The sequence below is a fragment of the Penicillium hordei genome (assembly GCF_028827395.1).
Source record: "Penicillium hordei strain IBT 12815 chromosome Unknown utg000001l_segment0_segment0, whole genome shotgun sequence".
NCBI lineage: Eukaryota > Fungi > Ascomycota > Eurotiomycetes > Eurotiales > Aspergillaceae > Penicillium > Penicillium hordei.
Window position 1 is genome coordinate 6,830,847 of NW_026623142.1, and position 23,701 is coordinate 6,854,547.

A 23,701-nucleotide genomic window follows, 5' to 3' on the forward strand; every position below is an offset into this window, starting at 1 on the left:
AGAAACAAACGAAAAAGAATACAGAAAGGCCTGTGCCGTTCACTACCCCGCGGCGATGAATCGTGGAAGAGCACTTTTTGCCCGACTCCGGCGCCGATTCTGCCAGCTACCACCGCCATTCGCGGAGGATCTCGCTTTATCGCGCGCAATGATGGATAACACTCGACAAGTCCACGATCGAAAATGACAGACTCCCAGTCGCCAGGTGCGGCTGCACCTTCAAATGGAAAGCCAGATACTACAGGCTTCCTCCCCGGGGATGACACCTGGACCCAATTCCGCAATATCTATTCCATCCTCACGGGTAAGATGTCCAACGAAGGAATTGAGCAGTTCCGTGTTGCGCGAGACACTCGCAATGAAGAAGCAGACTGCAAGCGCTGTGAGGATCAGCGGGATTATCTTCTTCAATATAGTGAGTTCCTCGTCTAGGAGTTCTCTGAGCCGGATACTGACAAGATCGATTTGTTAAGGTCCTACGATTCGATTCCTCAGCGAAAGCATTCAACAACTAGGAGGCGATCTTCACAATCATAATATCTATTGCCGTCGCTGTACTGATCGGAAGGGCGGAGGGTTCGATCCGGAATATGGAATCCTGATTTGCGCAAATGAGATGAAGGACCAGGGACACCTTGAAGATACTATGGCCCATGAGATGGTTCATGCCTTTGACCACCTCAGGTTCAAGGTGAATTGGTCCGATAATCTGCGGCATGCGGCGTGTACCGAGGTATGTGTTATTTTTACTGTTTTAATATGTCAACGTTTGCTAAATCCGTCTAGATTCGAGCTAGTTCGCTCAGCGGCGAGTGCAGATGGGCGCGCGAATTCTTCCGAAGAGGGCAGTGGAAGCTTACACAACAGCATCAAGAGTGCGTCCGGCGGAGAGCCATCCTCTCTGTGCGGGCACGCCCAACTTGTAAAGACGAAGCTCATGCCACAAGGGTCGTCAATGAAGTCTGGGATAGCTGTTTCAGAGACACACGCCCATTTGATGAGATCTACCGATGATACCATAACTCGTGTAGCGTTCGTTGTACTATTCTCCACCCTTTTGTATGATAGATATTGTTTGGATGTACTATATTTCATCGGTTTCACTAGCGACGCGAACCTTTCCGCCTATATCTTGGTGTTCTTTTAGGGCTTTTTACGAGTAATAATAGGCATGGATCAAAATATACATCTGCCTATAGTCTATAATAAGTAGTGGTTGTCAATAAAATCGGGAGACACAAGCAACAGATCTAGTCTCATACTATTCTTCGCCTTACGTCCTGGTATATATAAATGACAGTAAGCCGTATCTTCGTGTCGATTTGTTAGAATGTTTCATGTTGTATTGAACACGTCGGAGGCGAAATAAAATTAAGATCAAAATATCGCCATATCGCGAGTACCTCTCCAGTTCGACTCTAAGATAAACCCAACACGCCTTGAAAATGCTTGCAGGCTCAGAACACCAAAACTCCACGTGAGAAACGTGTCAAAAGAAAAGATAACCAGAACTCCCAGAAACTCTGTAATGCAAGGGGCAAGTCATATTTTATGCTTTGCCCTCCTTGGAAGAACCCGAACTTCGCTTCACAGTTCGATCATCTTTCTCGCAGTGCTTGACAATCCAAGGATGACGTTGGATCTCCTCGAGCGGGATTCTCTTCGCGGGATCAAGAACAAGAAGCTAGATATTATGTGAGCAAGTGGGCCTTGTATATTGATAGAAAGATCGACTCACCTTCTTGATAAGGTCCTTTGCCTCCGAGCTTACGAAGGAGGGAACTGACATGTCGGCCCTGGTAATCCGCCGTTGGGTCATGACAGGGGTATCCTCGAACGGAGCCTCGCCGACCAAAAACTCATACATTAAAACACCTAGACTCCACAAGTCCACCTTCTCGCTATAGTAATTGTCCTTGGAACCATGAGCGAGCATTTCTGGGGGCAAGTAGTCGAGAGTACCACACATCGTTTGGCGTCGGTTGTTTGGGGCATGGACACTCCAACCGAAATCACTGATTTTGATCTCTCCGTGAATGCCAACAAGGATGTTTTCAGGTTTGATATCACGGTGCATGACATGCTTTTTGTGTAGATATTTCAATGCTGCAGCCATCTGTGCAATATATTGTGCAGCCTTCCATTCTGGGAACCGATGCTCCTTGCGAAGGTGCTTGTACAGTTCACCGCGGCCAGCAAACTCGAGGATCAAGAAGATTCGTTTGCTGTCATGGAAGTGACCATAGAGCCTCAGGACATTGGGGTGTCGTAGGTTACTTTGGATCTCGATTTCACGCCTGACTTGCTTTTGGACACCACCCTGTTGTAACTCAGACTTGTGTAGCACCTTCAGTGCACAGACGAAGCCAGAGGAACGTTCTTTGGCAAGATAAACTCGCCCAAACTTGCCCTTGCCCAGTGGTTTACCAATTTCAAACATCCCCAAATGCAGGTCCTTGGGGACAGTTGGCTGCTCGCAGAGGGAAGAGGACGTGCGTTGGTCGCCATTTTCATCGGTACTCCGGGTCACCAATGCGCCATGGGATCCCCGGCCTGGCGATGCTGGAACGTTCATGGCATTTGCCTTGTTTTCATTATTATTTTGAAGAGCCAATTTCAATAGTTGAGCTCGATTGGAATTGCTGTTTGACTGGGCAGAAGAGACCGGTGCCTTGGAAATCAGATCAGCAAGGTGGATCTCCAACCAGATTGCATTGAGTCAAGTAGTCAAGTACCTTTTGCTTGCCATAGGTTCGATCATGGTTTCCATTTTCCTTCTCATCTTTCATGGACAGATGCTCAAAGCGAGCTTCGAGCGTCTTAGTCGTCGCCATGGTGAAAGGGCGTATGGGGTTAATAGAAGGCGAATAAAGAATGGGAAGAGGAGAACGGTATAAAAAGTAGCCAAATCTGGGTTTAAGTTTAATTCAGTGTAATCATGATCACTTTGCACGGGGTCAGTCGTTGGTCGATGGGGGATATCGTAAAGATGGAGAGAGAAACAGAAGCTCGGATGTTTGGGCGATCTCCAGAGCGTCACCCCAGCAACGCCCGGCTGATGTAATATATGTACCCTATCACACCGCCAGCCTCTTCCGCTCTCAGCGCCTGCGAATAGTATGCTCGGAAAATATGTTGCATTAGCAGCCTGAGGTGTCTACGACGCTGTCAAAATTATATTCAAAAAAAAAGAGAAGGGTTCCGATTGCATTGCGATACTATATTTAAAAGAATTGAAAAAAGCAGATCTATTAACCATCCTCTGAAGCCTTTAAGAATTCTGCCGAACAAATAACGTTGGAGGGTCGGACCGCCTCTTTCTCCGTCCGCGGGGTTAACGCTATCCTATCAGCTCCAATCGCAAACATTCATACATGTACTAGCCCTGGAGATCCTCGATCGTTTTTGATCTCTTGCGGCCTGTTGTCGAGCTCTAATCATGGCAACAACATGTGCCACAGTCTCCCCAGAGGCAAAGAAACCCAACTCGATCACCATCAACGGGTTTCGAATTTCAACGCAGAAGCTACCTATTCTCAAAGCCGACCCGATCGAGGAAATGACCCAGAAACTTGGCATTGCACCCCCGGAAATGATCTTCGGTGATAATTATGTTGCAATAGAGCACGAGAAGGGTAACTGGGGCATCAATTTCAATGCATTTGATGCCTTAGACTTGGTTGACAAGACTGGTCAATCCATGCTCCAGGTCGCGTACTCCGGGGAATGGCAAAAGAGCAGGTATTTTCGCAACCTCCCACTTGCGCTTATTCGACCGTGGTGATTAATGGATTGGTTCTCAGAGAGAAAACCCATGAAGGGATTAAAGAGGTCGTGAAGCCGTTCGACTGGTCGTATAGCACCGACTACAAGGGCACCCTCCATCCTAATGCGCGGCAGTTCGAGCCAACGACGAAGCCAATTCCAATTGAACTATTGAAGCGCCCAGACCCCATCCTATTTTTCGACGAGGTTGTTCTTTACGAAGATGAGCTGGCGGACAATGGGATTACCATGCTGTCTTGCAAGATTAGAGTGATGCCAGGAAGACTCCTTTTATTAACAAGGTTTTTCATGAGGCTTGACCACGTTTTGGTACGGCTCCGAGACACTCGAGTCTATGTGGACTTCGCGACAGGTGAAGTTATTCGGGAATACGTCTCAAAGGAGTGTGAATATGAGAAAGTTCGACAGGTAGGTGCGATTATTGGAAAATGTGAATATATTTTTGATTTGACAATCATCCACAGATGCTAGCAGCAACCAGGGACGATATTCCGGCTTTCTTGAGAGATCCCAACCGACTCTCCGAGATCCTCCCTCTTGTAGAAAAACGCTCCGAGCGATTGGTGCTAGGTGATTGAGGGGTCTGCGCTCCCTCTTCTGGTTATTCGCGGGGTATAGCCAACCATTGGGCTCGGATACAGATATCAGTGTTACTGGACTGTTCGTCATTTAGGAACTGATCATCTCCACAAACGAAATACGCCATACGATCATGACGACCATACACCTGAACGTTGGCCATGAAATGCCCCTGATTCGCCCACCTGAGTCTTTAACTAGACTTGGTTGGTTGGGTTGCAACCTACTGCCCACACAACGATCAAATTCATGACACATTCAAATGATGCAGATGAATATGAATGGGATAGAGCCTGAGTTAAACAGCACTAAACCATCAACTAAATAACCAACAGGAACTCCATGTAGAATATAAAAGTGCCAAAATGCAATCAAGTTCAGTAGTGGCTTGTAAGGATATGTCCCGATATACGCATGAGGTTTAGATGGACCTCAGTGCGGCTGTATCGATATCGGAACAAACAATGCAAACGCATTTTATCAGAAAAAAGATCCAGATCACCAATCGCGAGAGTCCAATTCACGAATCCCACATCCTCAGCAATGTCATCCAGGAGATTATCAACACTATGGGCGCGCGAGATTCGCTGGTCCAAGAACCTCTGCCTTTCCAGATCTGCTAGTCGCAGCCCGATAACACTGGTGCCCGCCTCCTGCGCGTATACGGAACAACCATTGAAATCGATCACCACTCGATCATATTCGCAAAGCAAGGTCTCCGACTTGGCCAAGGACTTCTCGCGGAGACCCGGAAATGCCGCCGAGACTTATGTCGCGTATGGCATGACACAGAAGCTATTCGAGGCCTGTTCCAGCCAAGCGGATTACAAGATCCCCCAAGCGTCGCAAAAGGGAGCGGAGGTCCCGAAAACAGAAGCTGGCGAGGATCTTGGTGTTGGAGAAGGTTGGTGGTATAAAGGTAAGACAATCCTAGCGGACTTTGGGTTGAGCTATGGATCTGCTTTGAAGACAAGCTAATTTCGGGCGTTGCCATAGAGCTTGGCCTCTTGCCAACCTTTTCTACCTGGTCTCAGGTGACTTTCCTCCATATGTACCTCCTGACGGTTCGCCTCCGTGCCTTGCCCCATCGCGATAGCGTTACTACCTACTCCCGTCATTTGATCGATCACTTTTCGCATGAAGCGGAACACCGCATGGACGCGTATCATGATCTGGGTAGTCGCACTATTCGCAACAAGTACCTGAAGGATCTGTTCATTCAATGGCGTGGGATCATTGCTGCATATGATGAGGGGCTGGCCAAAGGCGATGCGGTGCTGGGCGCCGCCGTCTGGAGAAACCTCTGGAAGGGAAGTCAGACCGGACCGGATGGGAAAGAAGAAATCGACTGGGCTAAGGTTGCCCACGTCGTGGCCTACATGCGCCGAGTCTTATCGGAGCTATCAAAGAAGGACGAGGTGGATCTTGTTTTCGCTCTTGGGCGTGGTGACCAGAAGAACACTGCTATCTTCGAGTACTCGGAGACGGACAAGAAACTTGTTAAAGCAAACAAATGAGGAGATAACCTACCATAAGTGAGTGGGTTGCCTTTCAGGTATCCGTTCTGCTATTTTATATCATTTGGTTATAAAGACATGTACAATATTTAATTGCCCTACTCTTTTCGCATCAGAAATTTTATTATTCGAGATCACGACACAAAAGCACATCGGCGAGAATCCACTATCAATTTGAGCAAAACATGACACGGAGAGAAAGACCTAGTTGTCTTTCTTGCCAAACAGATCCTTCTCCACCATCCCTCGGCAGATAGGGTGATAAAAGTCCTTATACTTCTCGAATGTGGCGAGGGCGACAGGGCGATTGATCTTCTGGAGATTGCGGAACCTGAAAAGAAAAGAAAAGAGAAGAGAAAGACCATGTCAGTAACAAGAATGGAATCTACCGTTCGAATCTACCGTTAGGACGGGGACATCTTACAAAGGTCGCACAAACTTCATCCGTCCAATGCGGCCCAACAACTCGGTTGTTGGCTCAATGACGCTATCATCTCCTGCTTTCATACCAACCTGGCAGTAGAGGTTCGAAACCTCGATATTCTCGCTCTTGGCCAAACCGTAGACATCACCCATCAACTTCGAGATTTTGGGGCTGAGAGGTGTCTCTAGCACTAGCATCTGCTCTAGGAAGACAACCAATTGGTTTGCCGTCAAGCTCTGGATGTCACTGATATGAGGCTCGAAGGAAGTCTCGGGAAGGGACTGCCATTTCTTGGAAAGTTCATAGACAACATCCACCATCGAGGTGTCAAAGCTTGGCTTGGGTGGTAGACCTGGCGCATAGAACCACTTATCCCAATCCACTTCGTCCAAGAGCTTAGAAGCCTCGGCATCTGACTTGAAGAAGTCCAAAATCAGTGCTTTGAACTCATAGGAGTCGAGCGACTTGCACTTGAAGGTCGTGAAATACTGCCAAAAAAAAAAAAAAAAGTCAATAGAAGAAACCAAACAAGAGCAGAGAGATAGCGTACGTGAGGGATAAACTTGTCAAACTTTGACTTGCCAACAAGATTCTCAAGGTAGAACAAGAAGTTGAAACCCTTCTCATAAGGAACACTTGAGAATGCGTCGTCGGGATCTTTGCCCTTCAGATCAACAATAAGCTTAGTGAACTCATGGTCGTCACCAAAATGCTCGACAGCGTCAGTCAGAGACTTCCACCCAATGATGGCTGAAAAATGGCGATAGGCTTCGCCATGAATGGCAGCCAAAATCCTTCTCTCGAGGTAAACGGTCCAGCCTTCATTCAACCAGAAATGCTCCCATGAGGCATTGGTAACCAGGTTACCACTCCAACTGTGAGCTAATTCGTGTGCAATGACATCGATGTTCTCACGGTCCTGGGGGACGTATTAGTCATGGCCTATCTAACCATTCCATAGAGGATACTACGTACCTTGGAAATGATACTCGGGGTTGCAAAAGTGAAAATCGGGTTCTCCATGCCGCCATACGGGAAACTAGGCGGCAAGATCAAAACGTTGTACTCGCCCCAGGCATAAGGGTAAACGATTTTCTGCGTGAAGTCAGAAACGACAATTGACCATTAATATGAATATGAATAGAACATAGGCTGTGTACCTCAATTGTTGTGATGAAGTTCTCGGTATCAGCCTCGAGCTCCCATTTGCACTCGTCCAGCTTGTCAGGGCTGGTTGCAACGACACTCCGGGGTCCGATTGGGGCCTCAGCAACATCACTGGAGAAATTCTGCGTTAATGAGCAGTACCTTTGAGAACGGTGAAGGAATTCTTACCCGCTAGCGATGGCAAACAGGTAGCTGGGGATTGGCACCGACTGGTGGAATCGATACAGTTGATGGTCCGTCTTGGACTCCATGGACGACTTGCGAATCGGCAGGCCACTAGTCATAACCGGAAGCGGAGAGGTGATGTTGAAGTCAAAGGTGGCTTTGACATCCGGAGTGTCCTGACAAGGGAAGATAGACCGCGCGTGAATTGCCTGACATTGGGAGACTAGGCAATTTTGTCAGTTACTGAAGCTCCAAGGACAGTTTAAGATTATCACATACACATATATGGATGTTTCTTGTTTGAGGTTTGCGCAGGCGTTAGCCACTGCAACGCAGTGCACTTGTCGGTGGTTTTCACCTCGATCTATGATTTAAGTGAGATAGAGCTTTATGGGGAGAAATTATTGCAAAACATACATCAACCTCAACGGTACCATTTAACTTGACGGGATTATCAAGGCTAATCTTCAATGGCACACCATAGGGTTCCAGCGAGGGGAGAAACTCCCACTTGGATGGCTGGCCATCCACCTTCACCACGCCAATGTCAAGATGGCTGGTATCTAGAATAATCTCCTTGGACTGGCCATCGGTGATAGACTTGAACTGATGGACGACATTTCCCACCAGCTTCTTCTGGTCGAAGAGAATATCGAAATTGGCCGTGATATGGGTGGAACGCCAGTTGTTGTAGTTACTCACGGTGTTCGGATCCCGCGGAGGGTTGATAGTAGCCATAGTTCGAATTGAGGTGGATTGCATGAATTGTACCTTGATAGAACGTAATACAAAAAAAGGATTCAAGTTCCGAGTAAAGGAACGACCTAAGGTAGGATTCATGAGGAGGGAAGTTTTTTTTTTCCCCCTCCCATATCTCTCCTCTCCCCATCTCCCCATCTCCGTCTCTAAGCGTCAACTTCAATGTCTCGGATTATCTATGTTGTACTTACATTTTATATATACTAGATATGTCTATAGTACTCATATTCATTGGGTTTTTATATCTTGAGTTATCTCTTCTAAATTCCTATTAAATTTATTCCAATCTACTCTCAATAACCTAGCACATCCCTGTATGTATATCGGCCTACGCTAGGGACAACTGTCCTCCCTTTTCTTCACCCTTGGGGATCCAGACATCCAGACATCCAGAATCCAGACATCCAAAATAAAAAATAAAAAATTCTCTTTATTGCTTCTAATCTCTTTAAGCTCATTATATATCCTTTCGAGATCCCCGCATTGTTTTTTTTCCCTTCCCATTTGTCCACCGCCCGGCAACCCGGGACCCCCTGAAGTAGTTCAAGCCCCCCTGACGAACTTCACGAAACGAACCTCCAAAAGTGACTGGTAGTCTGACCTTTTTGCAGATCCAATATATTATTGTTCCTTTGAGGCATATCTTATGAGTGTGGTTGACGCAGAAAAAGGAGAAAAAAAAAACTCACCGATTTGTGAGTTTGCTTCCTGATCTTCAATGCGCATGATTCCTGATTGTTCTAGGTCAATTGAAATAATGTTTCTCAGTCTACTATTCTGAAACCCTCGAGCCCTCCCGATTACGAAGCTATGTATTGAGACGAATAGGGGGTTTTCAAAACCAAGGATACTCTACGAGACATACGACCACATCGACACTCCAAACTTGCGAAGAATGAGCGAAGACACACAGGACCTGGTTGCCGATACCCATTTCTCTCTGTGCCTGTCTGGTCGCGCGTAGTGCCTCGAGGGTACGCAATTTCAGACCAGACTCGATATATTTTAAAATCTCGACCGTTATTCTGCCATTTTGCGAAAATGATTCACCACACAGCAATGGATGAGGATCCCAATTCATCCTACCTCAGACGTCCTTCCGGTCCCTTCGCATCGGAACCGCCGTCTGGACCGCCCCATAATCGACCTTCCTCTCGTTCTTCGCGGCCTAGTTCTCGGACTCGAATGGTAAAGCCGCCAGGTGCGGTCACACCCAATGGTCTCGGTGTGCTTACGGAGAATGTGGCAAACTTGTCTCCGGGGGGTCTCGGAGCGACCAGCCCTATCAAAGAAGGGCTAGGCAGTTTAAATCGCTGGTCCCAGTCAACGGCATCTAGCAAAAGTCCCTCGGAGTACATCGGTCATCATCGTCGAGGGAGCTCGAAAATGTCCATGTCAGGTTACAACCGTGGACGGGGGAGCCACAGCCCCCAACATGCGCAAGGGCTAAATGGGTTGCCGGTGCACGATCTGCCGGAGCTGGAAAAGTCGGCGATATTCAACCATGACTCAACATCACAACAACTCGATCTCTCATTTGCGGCCTCAAGCCATCTTTTTCAGCCCTCAACACATAGCCTCAAAACAGATATGCCAATGTCTCGGTCCAGTGGAGGGTCCATTTCTTTAAATGATGATGAAGGAGACCCGGCGGCCATCCAACATGGACAGACCCAAAAGGTGATGTTATCAAAGGCACTTCAGAAAGCAAATACGGCAGTTCTTCTCGACAACGCTGCCAATTTTGAGGGTGCCATGGAAGCTTACACCGATGCTTGCAACTTACTACAGCTTGTCATGGTTCGTAGCAATGGAGGAGACGAAGAGAAACTCAAACTTCAAGAAATTCGAGATACATACATGCTCCGAGTCACGGAACTTGATCGTATGGACTTTCCTCTTTCGGAGAGCGACGACAAAGCTCTTCCAGATCGGCCCCTCAGCCAAGAGTCATACGGAGAATTACTTCGCTCGACAAATGATGGATCCCGTATTGAGAGCCCGCAGAACTCGCCTCGTTCCAGCTTTGGGTTCCATCAGATCCCGCTAGAAGAGACAAGGGGATTTTCCCTGGAAGCGGTTCCCCCTCGGCGACAATCCTTGAGGCCGTCCGCCCTGGAAGATCAACCCCGATCTATAACATTGCCGACGGGTAGTCAGGAGGAGAACAATGAATCCACTTCATGGTTGGACACAATTGATGAGTCGGGTGCTTCGTCGCCCTCATCGGCAAACTCTAAGGCTTCATCGGTGTACCTTCGTCGCCGGACAAGCCGTCGCCTTAGTAATGACACCGAGGCTGAGTTTGATGCGGCCCTCGATGCGGCCGTGGAAGCTGCGTACGATGAAGGTCTGGAGCCCGTGCTGGAGCACAAAGAAGAGGAAAGGGATGATGTTGTTTCAAATGCTCGCAGGAACATCCAATTAGCAAAGCAAAGAGTGCGCGAGGCAGAACAGGAAGCAGAGGCAATGAATCGTGATCGTGAACTCCGCCGGATCCAGGAACAGACAAATTTCGGGGATGACCCTGTTGCCCGTACTTCGGCGTATCTGGATGATGAAGCAGAGGAAGAGGAGCGGTTGCTAGAGGAGATGACCAAGGGCTACGTGATGGATGACTTTGAGTTCGGCATTCAGTCCAAGTCGGCACTTCCTCGAGAATCTGATTCTAGCAACATGTCTGGGAGGACATGGGAAAGCTGCGCAACGTCCAATGTCGCAAGCAATGGGGGTGCACTGTCTACGCTTGCAGAAGATGATGTCTTGCCACTAGGTGACCTAAGGCCCGAACCGTATGGCATGCCCTCTTCTCCTCCGTCTTCGGCCTTGCCGCCCCTGCCAGCGTCATCCGACTTTCCGGCTCCTTCAAAGCGGGCCTCGATATCAAACCGCGCTGGTTCTATCGGCTCATTCGCATCTTCCACGGGACCAGGGGTGCGAGCCCGGAGACTATCCAGTCACACTCGTGAGCTCAAAATCGAGACCAATACCCGCTTCTCTCGCGCTAATTCCAATGCATCATCGGCCTTGGAAAATACTGCAACTCCACTAGCAAATCGCCCGCCACCGTTGCCGAAAGATGAACCTTCTGGTCCTGGGGCTCGTTCCACCTTGCACCCAACACAACGCAACCCGTCGGTGGGCTCTTTCACGGACCACGTCAACCTCTCCAAAGCTCGTACTCATGAAGATGATGAGAACGACCTGCCACCCTTGCCGCTGTCAGCGCGGCCCATGGGCAAAGTACCCTCGGCTCCAGATGGATTGAACAAACTTCACTCCAACACAAAGCCTTTCCGAGCTCGGAATGCCTCTGTTCCGATTCAAATCCCAGATATATGTCCGGAATCCCCAAGCTCCCCGTGGAGCGGCGCATTCCCTGACACTCAAAGGGGCGCGACTAGCGGCGTTCCTGTTTTGCCCACACCGACCCTAGCCAACTTTAACTTCAATCAAAGTGGACTTCCAAGCGGTGGATTAAACCTATTTGGCAGCAACATTCACTCGCCCACAGCTCTTGGCCGTCCAAATTCGTTGGTGGCTAACGCCCCGCTTCCTCTAGAGCCATGTCCGGAAGGTTTCCTGCTCCGCCCATTTTGGCTAATGAGATGTCTCTACCAGACACTCGCACATCCCCACGGTGGGTATCTATCAGAGAAGCTCTTTATTCCTCGAGATGTCTGGCGTGTGAAAAATGTCAAACTAAAGGCCCTTGAAGAGAAAGTGTCCAACTGCGATCTCCTGACTGCCGCCCTACTCAAGTTGGCCCAAGTGGATACATATGATGCAGATGCGGTTCTGGAGGAGATGCAGGCGTTTGACACTGTACTTGACCAAGTCCAGGCTACCTTGACTAAGAAATTGGGCAGTGATGTCGGTGTCCAAGCATCAATGCCATTGTTTAAGCCCACTGCCACTCCGGACGAACCTGTTCAACCGGAAGTGGCGCCGAACAAGTCATACTTAACATGGAAAAGATTACGCGCAAAAACTTCCGGGCTTGGGACAGCCACTTCGGTTCCGAGTGCTCGAGAAAGCAACAAAGACAATCTGCACCTCAATTCTGTCCCGATGACATCCGTACATGGAACACCTGCTAAGCGCAATATTACCCAGCTTGAATTCTCTGGGCCCAACGCAAACTACATGGGGGCGTTGGCGCGGCTTTTTGATGCTGCGCAAGTGCTAGGTAAGGCTTTTCTCGTCTATATATTTTTAGCACCATTCTAATCCACTACCAGAACAAATTGCTCAGCAGGTTGAGGACCCTGGACTCAAACATTCGTCTAAAACCCACGTTGGTCTGGAACTCAGCACACGGCATGCTGCTGAGTTCTTTGGCTTTTACATTTGCCGGTTCGCACTGGGTGATGTGAGCTTGATGCTCGACAAGTTCATCAAGCGAGGTAGCGAGTGGGTGTTGGTTTAGGAAGTATATGAAGCCATACGATAATTAAATCCCCCCCCCCCCCCCTTTCTTTTCAAAGCCAGTGGAGTCCTGGAGTTTTCCAGCGTCTCTTTTGATATTTCTGATGTCCATATTTGATCTCCCCACGTCTTTTGAGATACCATGATTTTAACCCGTGAGTTATTTGATGATTTAAGAACATATTTGTCATGAGAAGGGATTGTACTTAACGCTGTTTGCTCATATAAACTGTTTATTTTGGTGATCTTGCCTCAGTGCGAGCCCTAACGACACTAATGCATATCACACATGCACACCCCTTCAATCCAATCCTTTTGGTACTTACAAGCATTATACTGTGTTCGCGTTCCCATGTACAAAGATCTTCATCATCCTTGAGCGGTAAATCATTCAGTTCAGCCATTCAACGATGAGTTATGATCTAACACAAATTCCATCATCAAAAGTATGCAGTTCAGAGGTACATATTGGCCGATCGAAGACAAATCTGTCGTCGTCTCTCTGCATCCCGGATAATCTCAGCTGACAGCTTCAGGCTAGGTGCTAGGTGTGCATACCTCTCTACCTCGTTTACCACTCCCGCAATGATCGCATCTATCTGTGAAACGGGAGGGAGCAGGATAGAGAGGGTGGGAGACATCGTGGCGCCCATTATCAGCAACGACTGTGATACCATTGACAGGGCGCCCTGCCACAGGTATGGAAGGTGGCCTTCGCGGTGGCTGGTTATATGCTCTAGCTGACGGAGTGTAGCATCCAAACATCGCCGGCAACACTCTTTCACCCCCGGATCCGCTCCAGCCTGTTCATTCTCCAGAACAGCCAAGATATAAGGACGATATATAATGGTACGGCATGCATTGTAGCGAAGTCTCAGCACCGTTTGAACCGGATTGGAAAGAGGCTTTGGGGTCAAAGGGAATTGAACGGGCTGGGGAAGGCTGTCGTACCACTGAGACAGCTGGAAGTCGAGCTCGGAAACAATCGGGCCCAATGAGGCGAGAGTGTGGGTGCTGTCTTTCTGATAAATGATGTGGCTGACGCGGTTGAGGAGTCTTCGTAGCGCAATCTCTGCCAGGAAGTACCAGAGTTCGTCACGCCGAACAGCCAGTTGGGGGTCCACAGGGCGTGACGAGGCCGGGTATTTCCTGGCTATCCGGGGTTCTTCGCCCTCATTGTGATCCCCCTCTTCCTCCTCTCCGTCATCCTCATCTTCTTCCTCAAACCCTCCTGGCAGATCCACGTGTTCTTCAAAGTTGACAATGCCAGAATGGGGGAGATCTAATTCTGCGAGAAGATCGCTTTCAAACAACAAAGTATTCCAGTATACCCTCACACTCAGCTCTCTCCACTGAGTCGGGATTCGATTTGGACTACCAAACAACAACTGCAATTTCATGCTCACGCTGGATAGCAAGGTCCAGGCTTCCAAGGGTCGCACTAGATAGAATAGGTAGGCAGAGGCCATAACCATGCACTGCGCCGCAACCACGGTATTTCGCATCATAACCGACGGTAGGAAGCTCCACGCAGCGGCAAAATATGGAAGCCCCGGCGGTTCACGATCTGGTGACACAAACGAGATACTGCCACTATGACTGGCGCTTCCTAGGGCCAAGACCAGAAGAACAAGACAACTCATGGGTCCTTCCTGAAATCCTTGCGCGAGAGCTGATTGATAATATCGATTCCACGTGTATGGGTTCACGCAGGCGTACCAAACGTTTCCATAATTGAAAAATGCCTGAGCATACGTGGATGCATTTGTCAAATCAAAGCCTGAATTTGGAGTCAGCCGCAATGGTTCACGGGCCATCTCCAATTGAAGAAGGTGCTGTGGATCACAGGCCCCTGAGACTAAGTCCCGAATTAGGGGCCATTGGAGGAGATGAAGAGCAGGAGTGGTATGCATCCTGGGCATCGTAGAGATGCTGAGACTGGCAGGTAGGTTGACCCAGGAACCGAGTCCAACAGCAGACAACCTTCCATGGGCTGGCAAGCCGCTGGATGATGTTTTCGTTGACGGATCATCGCTACCGAGATTTGTATCGTTGCTGGTGGCCGGGGAAGTAGCGGACAAGACTAAATGTGACCCTTGGTTTGGTAAATTCGAGTGTAGCAAACTCTCAATTCTGGCCAAATGATCTAGGATGAGCTTGTCGCCAGCGTCCAGTTTGATACCAGGTTCTCGATAGATACATTCCGCATTCAAATCGGAGCAGAGTTGACACTTGGGACGAGCCCCATTGCAACGGGTCTTGCGTAGTCGACATATCTGACACTAAATCAAAGTCAAATCTGCCCCAGTCAAACCTGCCAGAGGCGCTTACAGCTATTGTTGCCCGTCTCCTGGGATATTCAGCAGCTTCTGTATTGGAGCGCTTTTTCTTGCCGATGGATGTGTCGCTAACTGCATAGTCCCCCATGGGTTCTACCGTCTCGTTTTCTGGGGGCAGATTCATTGTTCAAAGCTGAGATTGTGTCCAATCGTGTCTAACGTTGCATTCCACTCCAAACTGAGGGGTTGGCCGGCATGACGGGCATTAGACCATGCTTGAAGATGAGTAGAGCCAAAAGAGAGGGATATCCAAGGAATTATCCAGAGAATCTGGGGCATGGGCATTAATGTATAATGCAATATGGGTTTCTAATAGAAATCCATTCAAGTCTTTCATGTGTTTGTGCTTGTATAATAGTTGACCTAACTCAATACGGGGGAGAGTCCGTGGCAGGTTGAGCATACAATCCTGCAACTGTGACATTAGAAGGGAAAATTCGAGACAATCAAAGCATAAGCGAATTAGTAGATATAAATGTGTATATAGATATATATATTTATATCAGCATATGCACGAAATATAGACCATAGACAAATATAGAATTGTAGTAGATGGATTCGATGTCACATGTGGTCCACGTGCACGCGTCCCAAACAAACGCGTCGATCTTTCTTTTTTTGTAGCGCAACCCATTTTGGCTCCCATAACATACTACGTTGGTTCTCAATTTATTCAATCATGCCTCGTCCTGCCCCTAAACGAAGTCGTACAGTGGGAAAAAGCCAACCCCAAAAAACCGCGATAGAAGACTCAACGCAACAAATTGACCCCAATGTCGCCAAATCGCCTGTGCTGCCCGAGCGCGGGTCAGCCTTGGATCCGAGACAGGCGCTACGCAGTCAAACACCCTTGACCAAAAGCCATGAACAAGCAATTGAATCTTCACCCACTGGGGACCGGCCAGGCACCGGCAGTCGACCTGGAACCGGCAGTCGACCCCCTACCAGATCGCGTGGTTATTCCTCTACGCTATCATTCGCTGGACGCAAAGGCGACACAAACTCCCGAGTTCCTGGAACGCCTGGATTTGACAATTCAGTTCTAAGCAACTTCAGGCGGCGGCCACGACAGCAGAGCATTCTGCAGATGATGCAAGCCGACGATGGCTCTTCCGATCTTGATGATGATGACTTCCTTGGTGGGCTTAGCCCCAATGATGAATCAACACCACTGAATCTCTCTCGGGGAAAGTCACTACTTCTCCAGCCAACCGAAAAGTCATCCCCATCACCGTCTGAATCGCCGCTCTCTTCCGGTGGATCGCGCAAGCGCAAGCGCATGGCTCAAGATATTCAAGTACCACAGTCGCCTGTGGATAGGGTAGAAGATACTCCAACTGCGACACCGGTTCAACGCGACAACTCTCGACATGACATTAGTGACGAACTTCCTGAGGATGAGATGGTTGATCCCGACGATGAGGAAACTGAAGATCAGGAGGATGAGGTTGAAAGAGTGGAGGCTACGCCGCAGTCCCAACAATTTCCAGAGATAATGAGCCAGACTATGTTACCACCGGCCAGCAGTCCTGCTGGCTCCGCTACACCTGGTGACTCCACACCGCGACCTGTTCGGAGGAAAAAGTCCAAAGCCCCGAGTCATCTGTCGACAGCAAACCTACAGGACAAGCTTTTACCACGTCGCCGGCGCCGACTCCGCGCCATCAATGATTACAGCGACGAAAGTGATGATCAGCATGATGCTGCATCTGGTGACGAGGACGAGCTGAACTATCCATCACAAAGATCGTCCGGGCGACGGGCAGGGAAAAGCAAGCCGCGGCCATTATCTACCGCCCGCAATCCGAAGCAGAAGAAGATTAAGGGGAAGAAAAATAAGGACAAATGGTCGGATCCAAAAGAACCAGCTACATATTCACGATCTCAAGCGAGTGGTGTCAACAAAGAGAACGAAACTGTTCTGTCGTCACCGTCCTCTTCTCCATTGTCATCACCACCTGAGTCCGATGTGTCTGATTCCGAATCTACGGAAACAGAGGCCACTCGTTGTGTGAGCGATGAGTTGCGCGCAGCAGTCAAGAAGTTTGCGGAAGTGGACCAATGGGAGATGGAATTTGAAGACGTATCTGCTTCCGAGAGTTAGCCCTTGGAGAGATTGATGTTCTAATTCCTCCAAATCATACTAATCATACGAATCATACGAATCATGTGAATACTCCGAATAATATGTACGATGTTCATGGTGTGTTTTTGACGGGCATAATTTCTAAGCCCCGCAATGTAACCTCAAGTCTCCTGGGCCGATAGTCAATCTATTAAATCACAGCTCTCTCTTTCTTTCTCTTTCTCTCTTTTCTTTCTTTTCTCCCTCCAACTATTCATTCAATATGACAACTGTGGATACCATTCTCACTGCCAAGTATCCGGCTAAGGCCCATGCTCGTCGTGTCGCGGAGTCTCTTAAGGCCCGACATGGCGGGGCCGGAGTTATCTACCTCGAGGCTCAAAAAACTCGATTGATCGAGGACAGCGATGAGGATATGCCATTTAGGTAATACAACCTTTCTATAGGATCTAGACTGACACTAACTCAGTCTAGGCAACGTCGTCCTTTCTTCTATCTCAGTGGATGTCTTTTGCCCAATGCCACCGTGGTATACGATGCACTCAAAGATGAATTAACTCTGTTCATTCCACCGATCGACCCAGAGTCAGTCATTTGGTCCGGTCTTCCCCTGTCTCCCGAGGAGGCTGCCAAGCTCTACGATGTGGACCACGTTCTGTTCACAACCGATGTGAATTCGACTTTGACATCGATCGCCTCGAACCACAATGGACAAACTGCTGCTTTTGCAATCGCCGAACAGGTGTCAGAGGGCACAAGCTTCCAGGGATTTGCTGAAACAAACACTGCCAGCCTGAAGACTGCCATCGAGGAGACTCGTGTCATCAAGGATGCATACGAGGTTGCGCTTTTGCGAAAGGCAAACGATATCTCGACCAAAGCACACATCGCTGCTATCCAGGCCTCCAAGACCGCAACTAACGAGCGCGAGATCGAAGCTGCCATCATCGGCGCTTGCATTGCCAATGGATGTCGCGAGCAGTCCTACCACCCCATCGTTGCTGGAGGCGAAGGGGGTGCTACTCTTCACTATGTTAGAAACGATGTCGACCTAGTCGACCCCATCACTAAGAAGCGGAAGAATAACGTTCTCATCGATGCTGGCGGTGAATACCAGACTTATTGCGCCGATATCACACGTGTTATTCCTCTGAATGGACGATTCGCGCCTGAGACCCGTCAGATTTATGAGATTGTCCTCCAGATGCAGACAGAGTGTATTGCGATGCTCAAGGAAGGCGTGCGCTGGGATGATGTGCACGCGCTGGCACATCGCATTGCTATCCGTGGTTTGTTGAAGTTGGGTATATTGCGCGGATCCGAGGACGAATTGTTCGAGAAGCGTGTCAGCGTGGCCTTCTTCCCCCATGGCCTCGGTCACTACCTGGGAATGGACACCCATGATACCGGTGGTAACCCCAATTATGAGGACAAGGATACCATGTTCCGCTACCTGCGTGTTCGCGCCAACCTGCCTGCTGGCTCTGTGGTCACCGTTGAGCCCGGTGTAAGTACTACCCCTTGAGTATCCTCTTCTCCAACGCCCAATTCTTACTATGTCACCAGATCTATTTCTGTCGCTTCATCATCGATCCCATCTTAAAGGCGCCGGAGACCGGTAAGTACATCGATACCGAGGTCTTGGAGCGGTATTGGAGTGTGGGAGGAGTGCGCATCGAAGACAACATCCACATCACCAAGGATGGTTCTGAGAATCTGACCACGGCCCCGAAAATCATTGAGGAGGTGGAGAGCCTGGCCCTATAAAAAGCAGTCACCCTGCAGTCATTGATAAGATCTTGCCCCTGGACTGTTCAAGGACGTTCATATCAAATTACGATCAGAAGACCGTTGATCCTCGGATATGTGATTCTACAACTGGTCATAACTAGATGTCTCTTCTACGCTTGCGCGCACTTCCTTTGACCTCATCCACCGATCCATTCTTCAACTTGCGATCCAGAATGATAGTCAAAACATCAAAGGAAAATTCCGGAACTTCAATACACAGCTTCTTAAAGTCGTCTCCAACTCTCTGGCGTAACACGTGGCTTTGGTTCGCCCAGTAAGTCGCCACAGGCTTCCGAATAGTAGTGTCTGCCGTTGGTGTATGAGTGTATACGTAACGGGCATATGAAAGCTCTGCATTAGGTGAGCTCTGGACTTTATGAATCTTGCCATGGGCAATACGCTGGAGCGTTGGTAGGCCTAGCTTCTCTGCTAGGGTGTAGATGCGCGCATGGTGCAGCAACTCGTCACCACCTTTGTCTTCGGCTGTTTCCCCAGGTGTTCCCGTTTGAACCACATTGTAATCACGCGTATACTGGAACTGAAGGAAGCAACTGAAGGCATCGACGTTCTCTTCTGGCAGGTTGATGCGTCGCTATCAATCACAACCAATTAGTATAAGAAATATACGTGGTATCGGATATGAACGAATGAACTCACTGGACCCGACGCTTCAAATTTTTCAACCAACTCGGCTAGTAGTGGCGCCTCCATCAGGAGGGATTGATGAGCTGTCATAACAGTCTCATTGTCACCTTGCCCAACAATAATCTCAACGATAGGTGAAGTCAGGAAGCTAGAAGTGGTTGTGAGCAGGCGAGTAGTGATTGGGATAATGGCAGGTGAAGCCATTTTAAACAAAAAAAAAAAAAAGAATGATGTCGCAAATATTTGGGGAAAGAATGCTCACTCAAGAAAGTTGAACCCCGAGTTCTTCTTTGCCAGGGCATGTGGCTCTGGCTCTGCCTGCGCATCTGGAAGTGTCGCATCTTGTTGCGCAGGTTCAGGTTCAGCTTGGTTTGTGTCCTGTGTTCCTCCCATCTCTACCTCGGTGGAATTGTGGTTTGCAGTGGCAGTCGCATTGGGTTCGGGTTGTGTTGATTCGGGGGTTTCGCCAAGAACCTGAACTTGAGGAGTTTGTGGTGTATCCATTGTTCAATGAAGTACGGGTCAATGGATAGTATGGGATGGTAGGAAGAGAGAGGTAGAGGTAGAGGTAGAGAGAGAGAGAGAGAGACCAAACCTCCAGGGGCAGAGAGCTAAAGCGGAGAAACACAATTTCAGGTGACGCAGAAGCTTAGAGCTATATATATAACTTTATACATCGGTCTACTTTCTACCTTCTACCTTCTTCTATTTGATACTTGATACTTGACCTCGTCACTTTTATTTAATATAATTTTACTCTATATCTCTAGATATATCTCTAGATATACCAAATCCAGGAACCACAGCTCGTCATTTGCCGCATTTACCGCATTTACCGCATTTTATCTCGCCAAGGGAAAACAAAACAGACTACAGATTTCTAAAAACCCAGAGATTTGAAACAATCTACTGTGATGCACAAGTATGGAAGAATTAGAACCAACCGAGACTGAGCAAGATGATCAATACTTGCTCACCGCAGCCGATGCCGAGCTGCTACAAGAGATCCTCAAGCACAATCTCTCACATCAGTCGGGTGAAAAACGGAAATTCAGGTTTCAGGACTTGAAATTCACCCGGCAACTGAGTACCTTTCAAAATCTGGGGACTACTGCCCCACAGTTCCATGGCTTTTTCGTTCTCTTCTGGATGGGGGTGACCCTGATGTTATTCAGGCTTGCTGCCAACAATTGGAGAACATATGGCAGCATATGGGGCAAGAACGAGATTATCCGTCTCATGATGGATAAAGATGTCATGGTCCTCGGACTGACTGACTTGCTCCTTTGTTGGTCTACGGGGTTTTGTCTGATACTACAACGAGTGGTACTCAAGGGATACATTCGCTGGAACGGACTCGGTTGGCTCATTCAGAATGTTAGTCTCAAATATTTGCCTCTCCAACCCTGTTACATTGCTGACCTATGCAGATTTGGCAAACTATATACCTTGGAGCCGTTATATGGTGGGCATACCACCGTGATTGGCCGTGGACGCACACTGTCTTTATCGTATTACACTGCTTGGCTATGCTGATGAAGCAACACAGCTATGCAGCTTACAATGGCTACTGTATGTTAATTTTCGTTCGGTCATGAGCAGGAGCTAATGAGGGCAGTATCGGAAATGTATCGCAAACGAAATATGTTGAAAGCAAGTCTTCACCAAACCAAAAGCAGAGAAAGAGGACATCCTACTTCTGCCAAAATGGGGTACTCTTCTGCAGTTGATACGAAGCTCAGTGCCAAGATTACATACCTCAAGAAGAATGACTTCAGTCAGCGCTCTTCTGAACTCCGAAACTATTCTCGGTCCCATGAAACCGACCAGCTTTTATCTCTTATTGGAACGATCGAGACCGGCGTTCCACTTGACCCGAGCCAGGTGAAATCCCTCGGAGAACTCCTCAAGCAGGAGATCGAGGTCTTATCTGAGGGATTAAAGGGCCGGTGTTCACTAACCAACAATCACTATCCTCGAAACTTGACAGTAGGAAATATCTGCGACTTTATGGCATTGCCCACATTGGTCTACGAACTGGAATACCCGCGGACCAAGAAAATCGATTGGCTCTACGTCGCAGAGAAGACACTAGCCACGTTCGGCATCATTGTGGTCATGATCGCAGTCTCTCAATCGTGGATATACCCGGTGGTAATGGACACGGTGCGTATGAAAGAGGAGGGAATGACCGCGCAGCAGAGACTCCGGGAATTTCCCTGGGTTCTCGGTGACTTGCTTTTTCCGTTCATGATGGAGTATCTACTGGCGTTCTACGTGATCTGGGAATGTGTTGTAGGTCCCTGGCTGTCTGCTACCTTGATTTATTGCTAATTTCATCTAGCTCAATGCTGTAGCCGAGATCACCATGTTTGCGGATCGAGGGTTCTATTCCGACTGGTGGAACTCGGTCTCGTGGGATCAGTTCGCGCGGGATTGGAACCGTCCTGTCCATAACTTCTTGTTTCGGCATGTATACCATGGCTCTATTAGCGAATACCGTTTGTCGCGGGTATCTGCTAGTCTCATAACTTTTCTCTTATCTGCATGTGTACATGAGCTGCTCATGCTGTGCATCTTCCGGCGGCTCCGAGGTTACCTACTAATCCTTCAGATGTCTCAGCTACCGCTTGTTGCGCTAAGCCGGACTCGTCTGATGCGAGGTCGCCGTTTGTTGGGCAACATCGTCTTTTGGCTGGGCATTTTTACGGGGCCAAGTCTGTTGTGCAGCTTATACCTGATCATTTGATTTCATATGGTACCTAGATATCCATGGATAGTCACTGCTTCAATGATACCTTATGCTTGATTTGATACGGTTCGCAATGGCTCAAACACGAAACTACTTTCCATGATAAACACATGTAAAGAAATCACCCACATAGCTTATGGGGCTACAATGCGCCTATATGTTGATTTGATGCATATTGATTTGTTGTTCTACAACCGAAGGCATAAAGATGCGCGTATTTACTTTGCCGAGATGAGCACAGACCCTCATACATTACCCGCCTTATATATACTCCCGAGGTCTTCCCCTGCACACACATAACCTCTTTCTCTCTTTCTCTCTCCGTATCTACATGACATCTAATCCACCAGCTGCCTGCTGCGCCATTGGCGTTAAACACGAAGGCGAAGCCAAGGGTCAACTCCAACAAATCGGCGATGGTCCATACTTCTGATTCCCTGGAGATAGACTACAGTTTCGCTGACGGTCGTAGTCGAAGTCTATATTTCACACCCCGAGCGTTCTACCAAGCGTGCCATCCTACTACTCACCGATGTAATTGGTCACCGCTTCATTAATGCGCAGCTTATTGCAGACCAGCTAGCGGCAAATGGTTACTTGGTCGTCATGCCAGACCTATTCCACGGTGATCCGGTGCCGTTGAACAACCGCCCCGCTAGCTTCGATCTGATGAGCTGGCTAAAAGGTCCTCCGGGTCATCTGCTAGACCGTGTAGAACCTGTGGTCCAGGCGATCCTGAAGGAAATGAAGTCCAACATGAGCTGCGAGAAGGTCGGTGCTGTTGGATATTGTTTCGGGGTATGTTCATGTCCCGTATATGTTTTGCTACTGCCTGAGTTGACAGATACAGGCAAAATATGCTGTTCGACTGCTCCAGCCAGGTCTCTGCGATGTTGCCTATGTGGCACACCCCAGTTTCGTCGACGCAGAGGAATTACAAGCAATCCAAGGCCCGTTGTCCATTGCTGCGGCTGGTGAGTCATTGTATATGATCCGGCTACAGCGTCTTGACTAAATATTGATAGAAACTGACTCGATCTTCCCGGCCCCAAAGCGCCATGAATCCGAGGATATCCTCGCCAAAACTGGCCAGCCCTACCAGATCAACTTGTTCAGTGGCGTTGAGCATGGGTTTGCTGTCCGCGCAGATATCACCAAGCCAACAATCCGCTTTGCTAAGGAGTCTGCCTTTTCACAGGCAGTCGCATGGTTTGATCAGTACCTCTAATAAATCGGGGAGGCAAACATCTAGCATGGTAACAA

General features: G+C 48.6%; 12 protein-coding genes across 12 annotated transcripts; 7 read left to right on the forward strand and 5 right to left on the reverse strand.

Moving 5' to 3' along the window:
• Positions 1–178: 178 nt before the first annotated feature.
• On the forward strand, positions 179–1,048 carry N7537_002588 (mitochondrial inner membrane protease ATP23). The gene is made up of 3 exons (XM_056893646.1): positions 179–415; positions 474–733; positions 787–1,048. Exons 1-3 carry the CDS (start codon positions 184–186, stop codon positions 1,012–1,014), a joined length of 720 nt encoding a protein of 239 aa, XP_056758641.1. The 5' UTR covers positions 179–183; the 3' UTR covers positions 1,015–1,048.
• Positions 1,049–1,428: 380 nt separating this feature from the next.
• N7537_002589 (aurora family serine/threonine-protein kinase) lies at positions 1,429–2,834 on the reverse strand (the record flags this gene model as incomplete). Its single annotated transcript, XM_056893647.1, has 3 exons — positions 1,429–1,684; positions 1,739–2,671; positions 2,736–2,834. The coding sequence occupies 3 exons, from the start codon at positions 2,832–2,834 to the stop codon at positions 1,550–1,552; spliced, it is 1,167 nt and encodes a 388-aa protein (XP_056758642.1). The 3' UTR covers positions 1,429–1,549.
• A 605-nt stretch (positions 2,835–3,439) lies between these two features.
• N7537_002590 (TIP41 family protein) lies at positions 3,440–4,364 on the forward strand (the record flags this gene model as incomplete). Its single annotated transcript, XM_056893648.1, has 3 exons — positions 3,440–3,741; positions 3,804–4,194; positions 4,251–4,364. 3 exons carry the CDS (start codon positions 3,440–3,442, stop codon positions 4,362–4,364), a joined length of 807 nt encoding a protein of 268 aa, XP_056758643.1.
• Positions 4,365–4,908: 544 nt separating this feature from the next.
• N7537_002591 (uncharacterized protein) lies at positions 4,909–5,882 on the forward strand (the record flags this gene model as incomplete). Its single annotated transcript, XM_056893649.1, has 2 exons — positions 4,909–5,284; positions 5,362–5,882. The coding sequence occupies 2 exons, from the start codon at positions 4,909–4,911 to the stop codon at positions 5,880–5,882; spliced, it is 897 nt and encodes a 298-aa protein (XP_056758644.1).
• A 204-nt stretch (positions 5,883–6,086) lies between these two features.
• N7537_002592 (bifunctional aminopeptidase/epoxide hydrolase) lies at positions 6,087–8,376 on the reverse strand (the record flags this gene model as incomplete). The annotated part of the gene is made up of 8 exons (XM_056893650.1): positions 6,087–6,213; positions 6,307–6,794; positions 6,857–7,225; positions 7,282–7,401; positions 7,467–7,584; positions 7,642–7,861; positions 7,918–8,002; positions 8,056–8,376. The coding sequence occupies 8 exons, from the start codon at positions 8,374–8,376 to the stop codon at positions 6,087–6,089; spliced, it is 1,848 nt and encodes a 615-aa protein (XP_056758645.1).
• Positions 8,377–9,438: 1,062 nt separating this feature from the next.
• Positions 9,439–12,826, forward strand: N7537_002593 (uncharacterized protein; the record flags this gene model as incomplete). Its single annotated transcript, XM_056893651.1, has 2 exons — positions 9,439–12,586; positions 12,639–12,826. The coding sequence occupies 2 exons, from the start codon at positions 9,439–9,441 to the stop codon at positions 12,824–12,826; spliced, it is 3,336 nt and encodes a 1,111-aa protein (XP_056758646.1).
• A 454-nt stretch (positions 12,827–13,280) lies between these two features.
• On the reverse strand, positions 13,281–15,288 carry N7537_002594 (Zn(II)2Cys6 transcription factor; the record flags this gene model as incomplete). The annotated part of the gene is made up of 2 exons (XM_056893652.1): positions 13,281–15,107; positions 15,157–15,288. The coding sequence occupies 2 exons, from the start codon at positions 15,286–15,288 to the stop codon at positions 13,281–13,283; spliced, it is 1,959 nt and encodes a 652-aa protein (XP_056758647.1).
• A 555-nt stretch (positions 15,289–15,843) lies between these two features.
• Positions 15,844–17,268, forward strand: N7537_002595 (uncharacterized protein; the record flags this gene model as incomplete). The annotated part of the gene is made up of 1 exon (XM_056893653.1): positions 15,844–17,268. One exon carries the CDS (start codon positions 15,844–15,846, stop codon positions 17,266–17,268), a length of 1,425 nt encoding a protein of 474 aa, XP_056758648.1.
• A 232-nt stretch (positions 17,269–17,500) lies between these two features.
• N7537_002596 (aminopeptidase P family protein) lies at positions 17,501–19,040 on the forward strand. Its single transcript, XM_056893654.1, has 3 exons — positions 17,501–17,676; positions 17,725–18,757; positions 18,817–19,040. Exons 1-3 carry the CDS (start codon positions 17,513–17,515, stop codon positions 19,015–19,017), a joined length of 1,398 nt encoding a protein of 465 aa, XP_056758649.1. The 5' UTR covers positions 17,501–17,512; the 3' UTR covers positions 19,018–19,040.
• Positions 19,041–19,138: 98 nt separating this feature from the next.
• N7537_002597 (uncharacterized protein) lies at positions 19,139–19,890 on the reverse strand (the record flags this gene model as incomplete). Its single annotated transcript, XM_056893655.1, has 2 exons — positions 19,139–19,633; positions 19,699–19,890. The coding sequence occupies 2 exons, from the start codon at positions 19,888–19,890 to the stop codon at positions 19,139–19,141; spliced, it is 687 nt and encodes a 228-aa protein (XP_056758650.1).
• A 54-nt stretch (positions 19,891–19,944) lies between these two features.
• On the reverse strand, positions 19,945–20,190 carry N7537_002598 (uncharacterized protein; the record flags this gene model as incomplete). Its single annotated transcript, XM_056893656.1, has 1 exon — positions 19,945–20,190. One exon carries the CDS (start codon positions 20,188–20,190, stop codon positions 19,945–19,947), a length of 246 nt encoding a protein of 81 aa, XP_056758651.1.
• Positions 20,191–20,610: 420 nt separating this feature from the next.
• Positions 20,611–23,691, forward strand: N7537_002599 (Sterol O-acyltransferase; the record flags this gene model as incomplete). Its single annotated transcript, XM_056893657.1, has 8 exons — positions 20,611–21,063; positions 21,117–21,258; positions 21,305–21,981; positions 22,031–22,403; positions 22,789–22,857; positions 22,911–23,236; positions 23,289–23,412; positions 23,464–23,691. The coding sequence occupies 8 exons, from the start codon at positions 20,611–20,613 to the stop codon at positions 23,664–23,666; spliced, it is 2,367 nt and encodes a 788-aa protein (XP_056758652.1). The 3' UTR covers positions 23,667–23,691.
• Positions 23,692–23,701: the final 10 nt, after the last annotated feature.

Excerpts from the sequence above, each read along its gene's own strand:
- N7537_002588 (XM_056893646.1), top strand. The coding sequence starts at position 184 with ATGACAGACTCCCAGTCGCCAGGTGCGGCTGCACCTTCAAATGGAAAG. Across the intron at positions 416-473 it reads GGATTATCTTCTTCAATATA|GTCCTACGATTCGATTCCTC; the intron begins GTGAGTTCCTCG and ends CGATTTGTTAAG. Across the intron at positions 734-786 it reads GGCATGCGGCGTGTACCGAG|ATTCGAGCTAGTTCGCTCAG; the intron begins GTATGTGTTATT and ends AAATCCGTCTAG.
- N7537_002596 (XM_056893654.1), top strand. The coding sequence starts at position 17,513 with ATGACAACTGTGGATACCATTCTCACTGCCAAGTATCCGGCTAAGGCC. Across the intron at positions 17,677-17,724 it reads GATGAGGATATGCCATTTAG|GCAACGTCGTCCTTTCTTCT; the intron begins GTAATACAACCT and ends AACTCAGTCTAG. Across the intron at positions 18,758-18,816 it reads TGGTCACCGTTGAGCCCGGT|ATCTATTTCTGTCGCTTCAT; the intron begins GTAAGTACTACC and ends CTATGTCACCAG.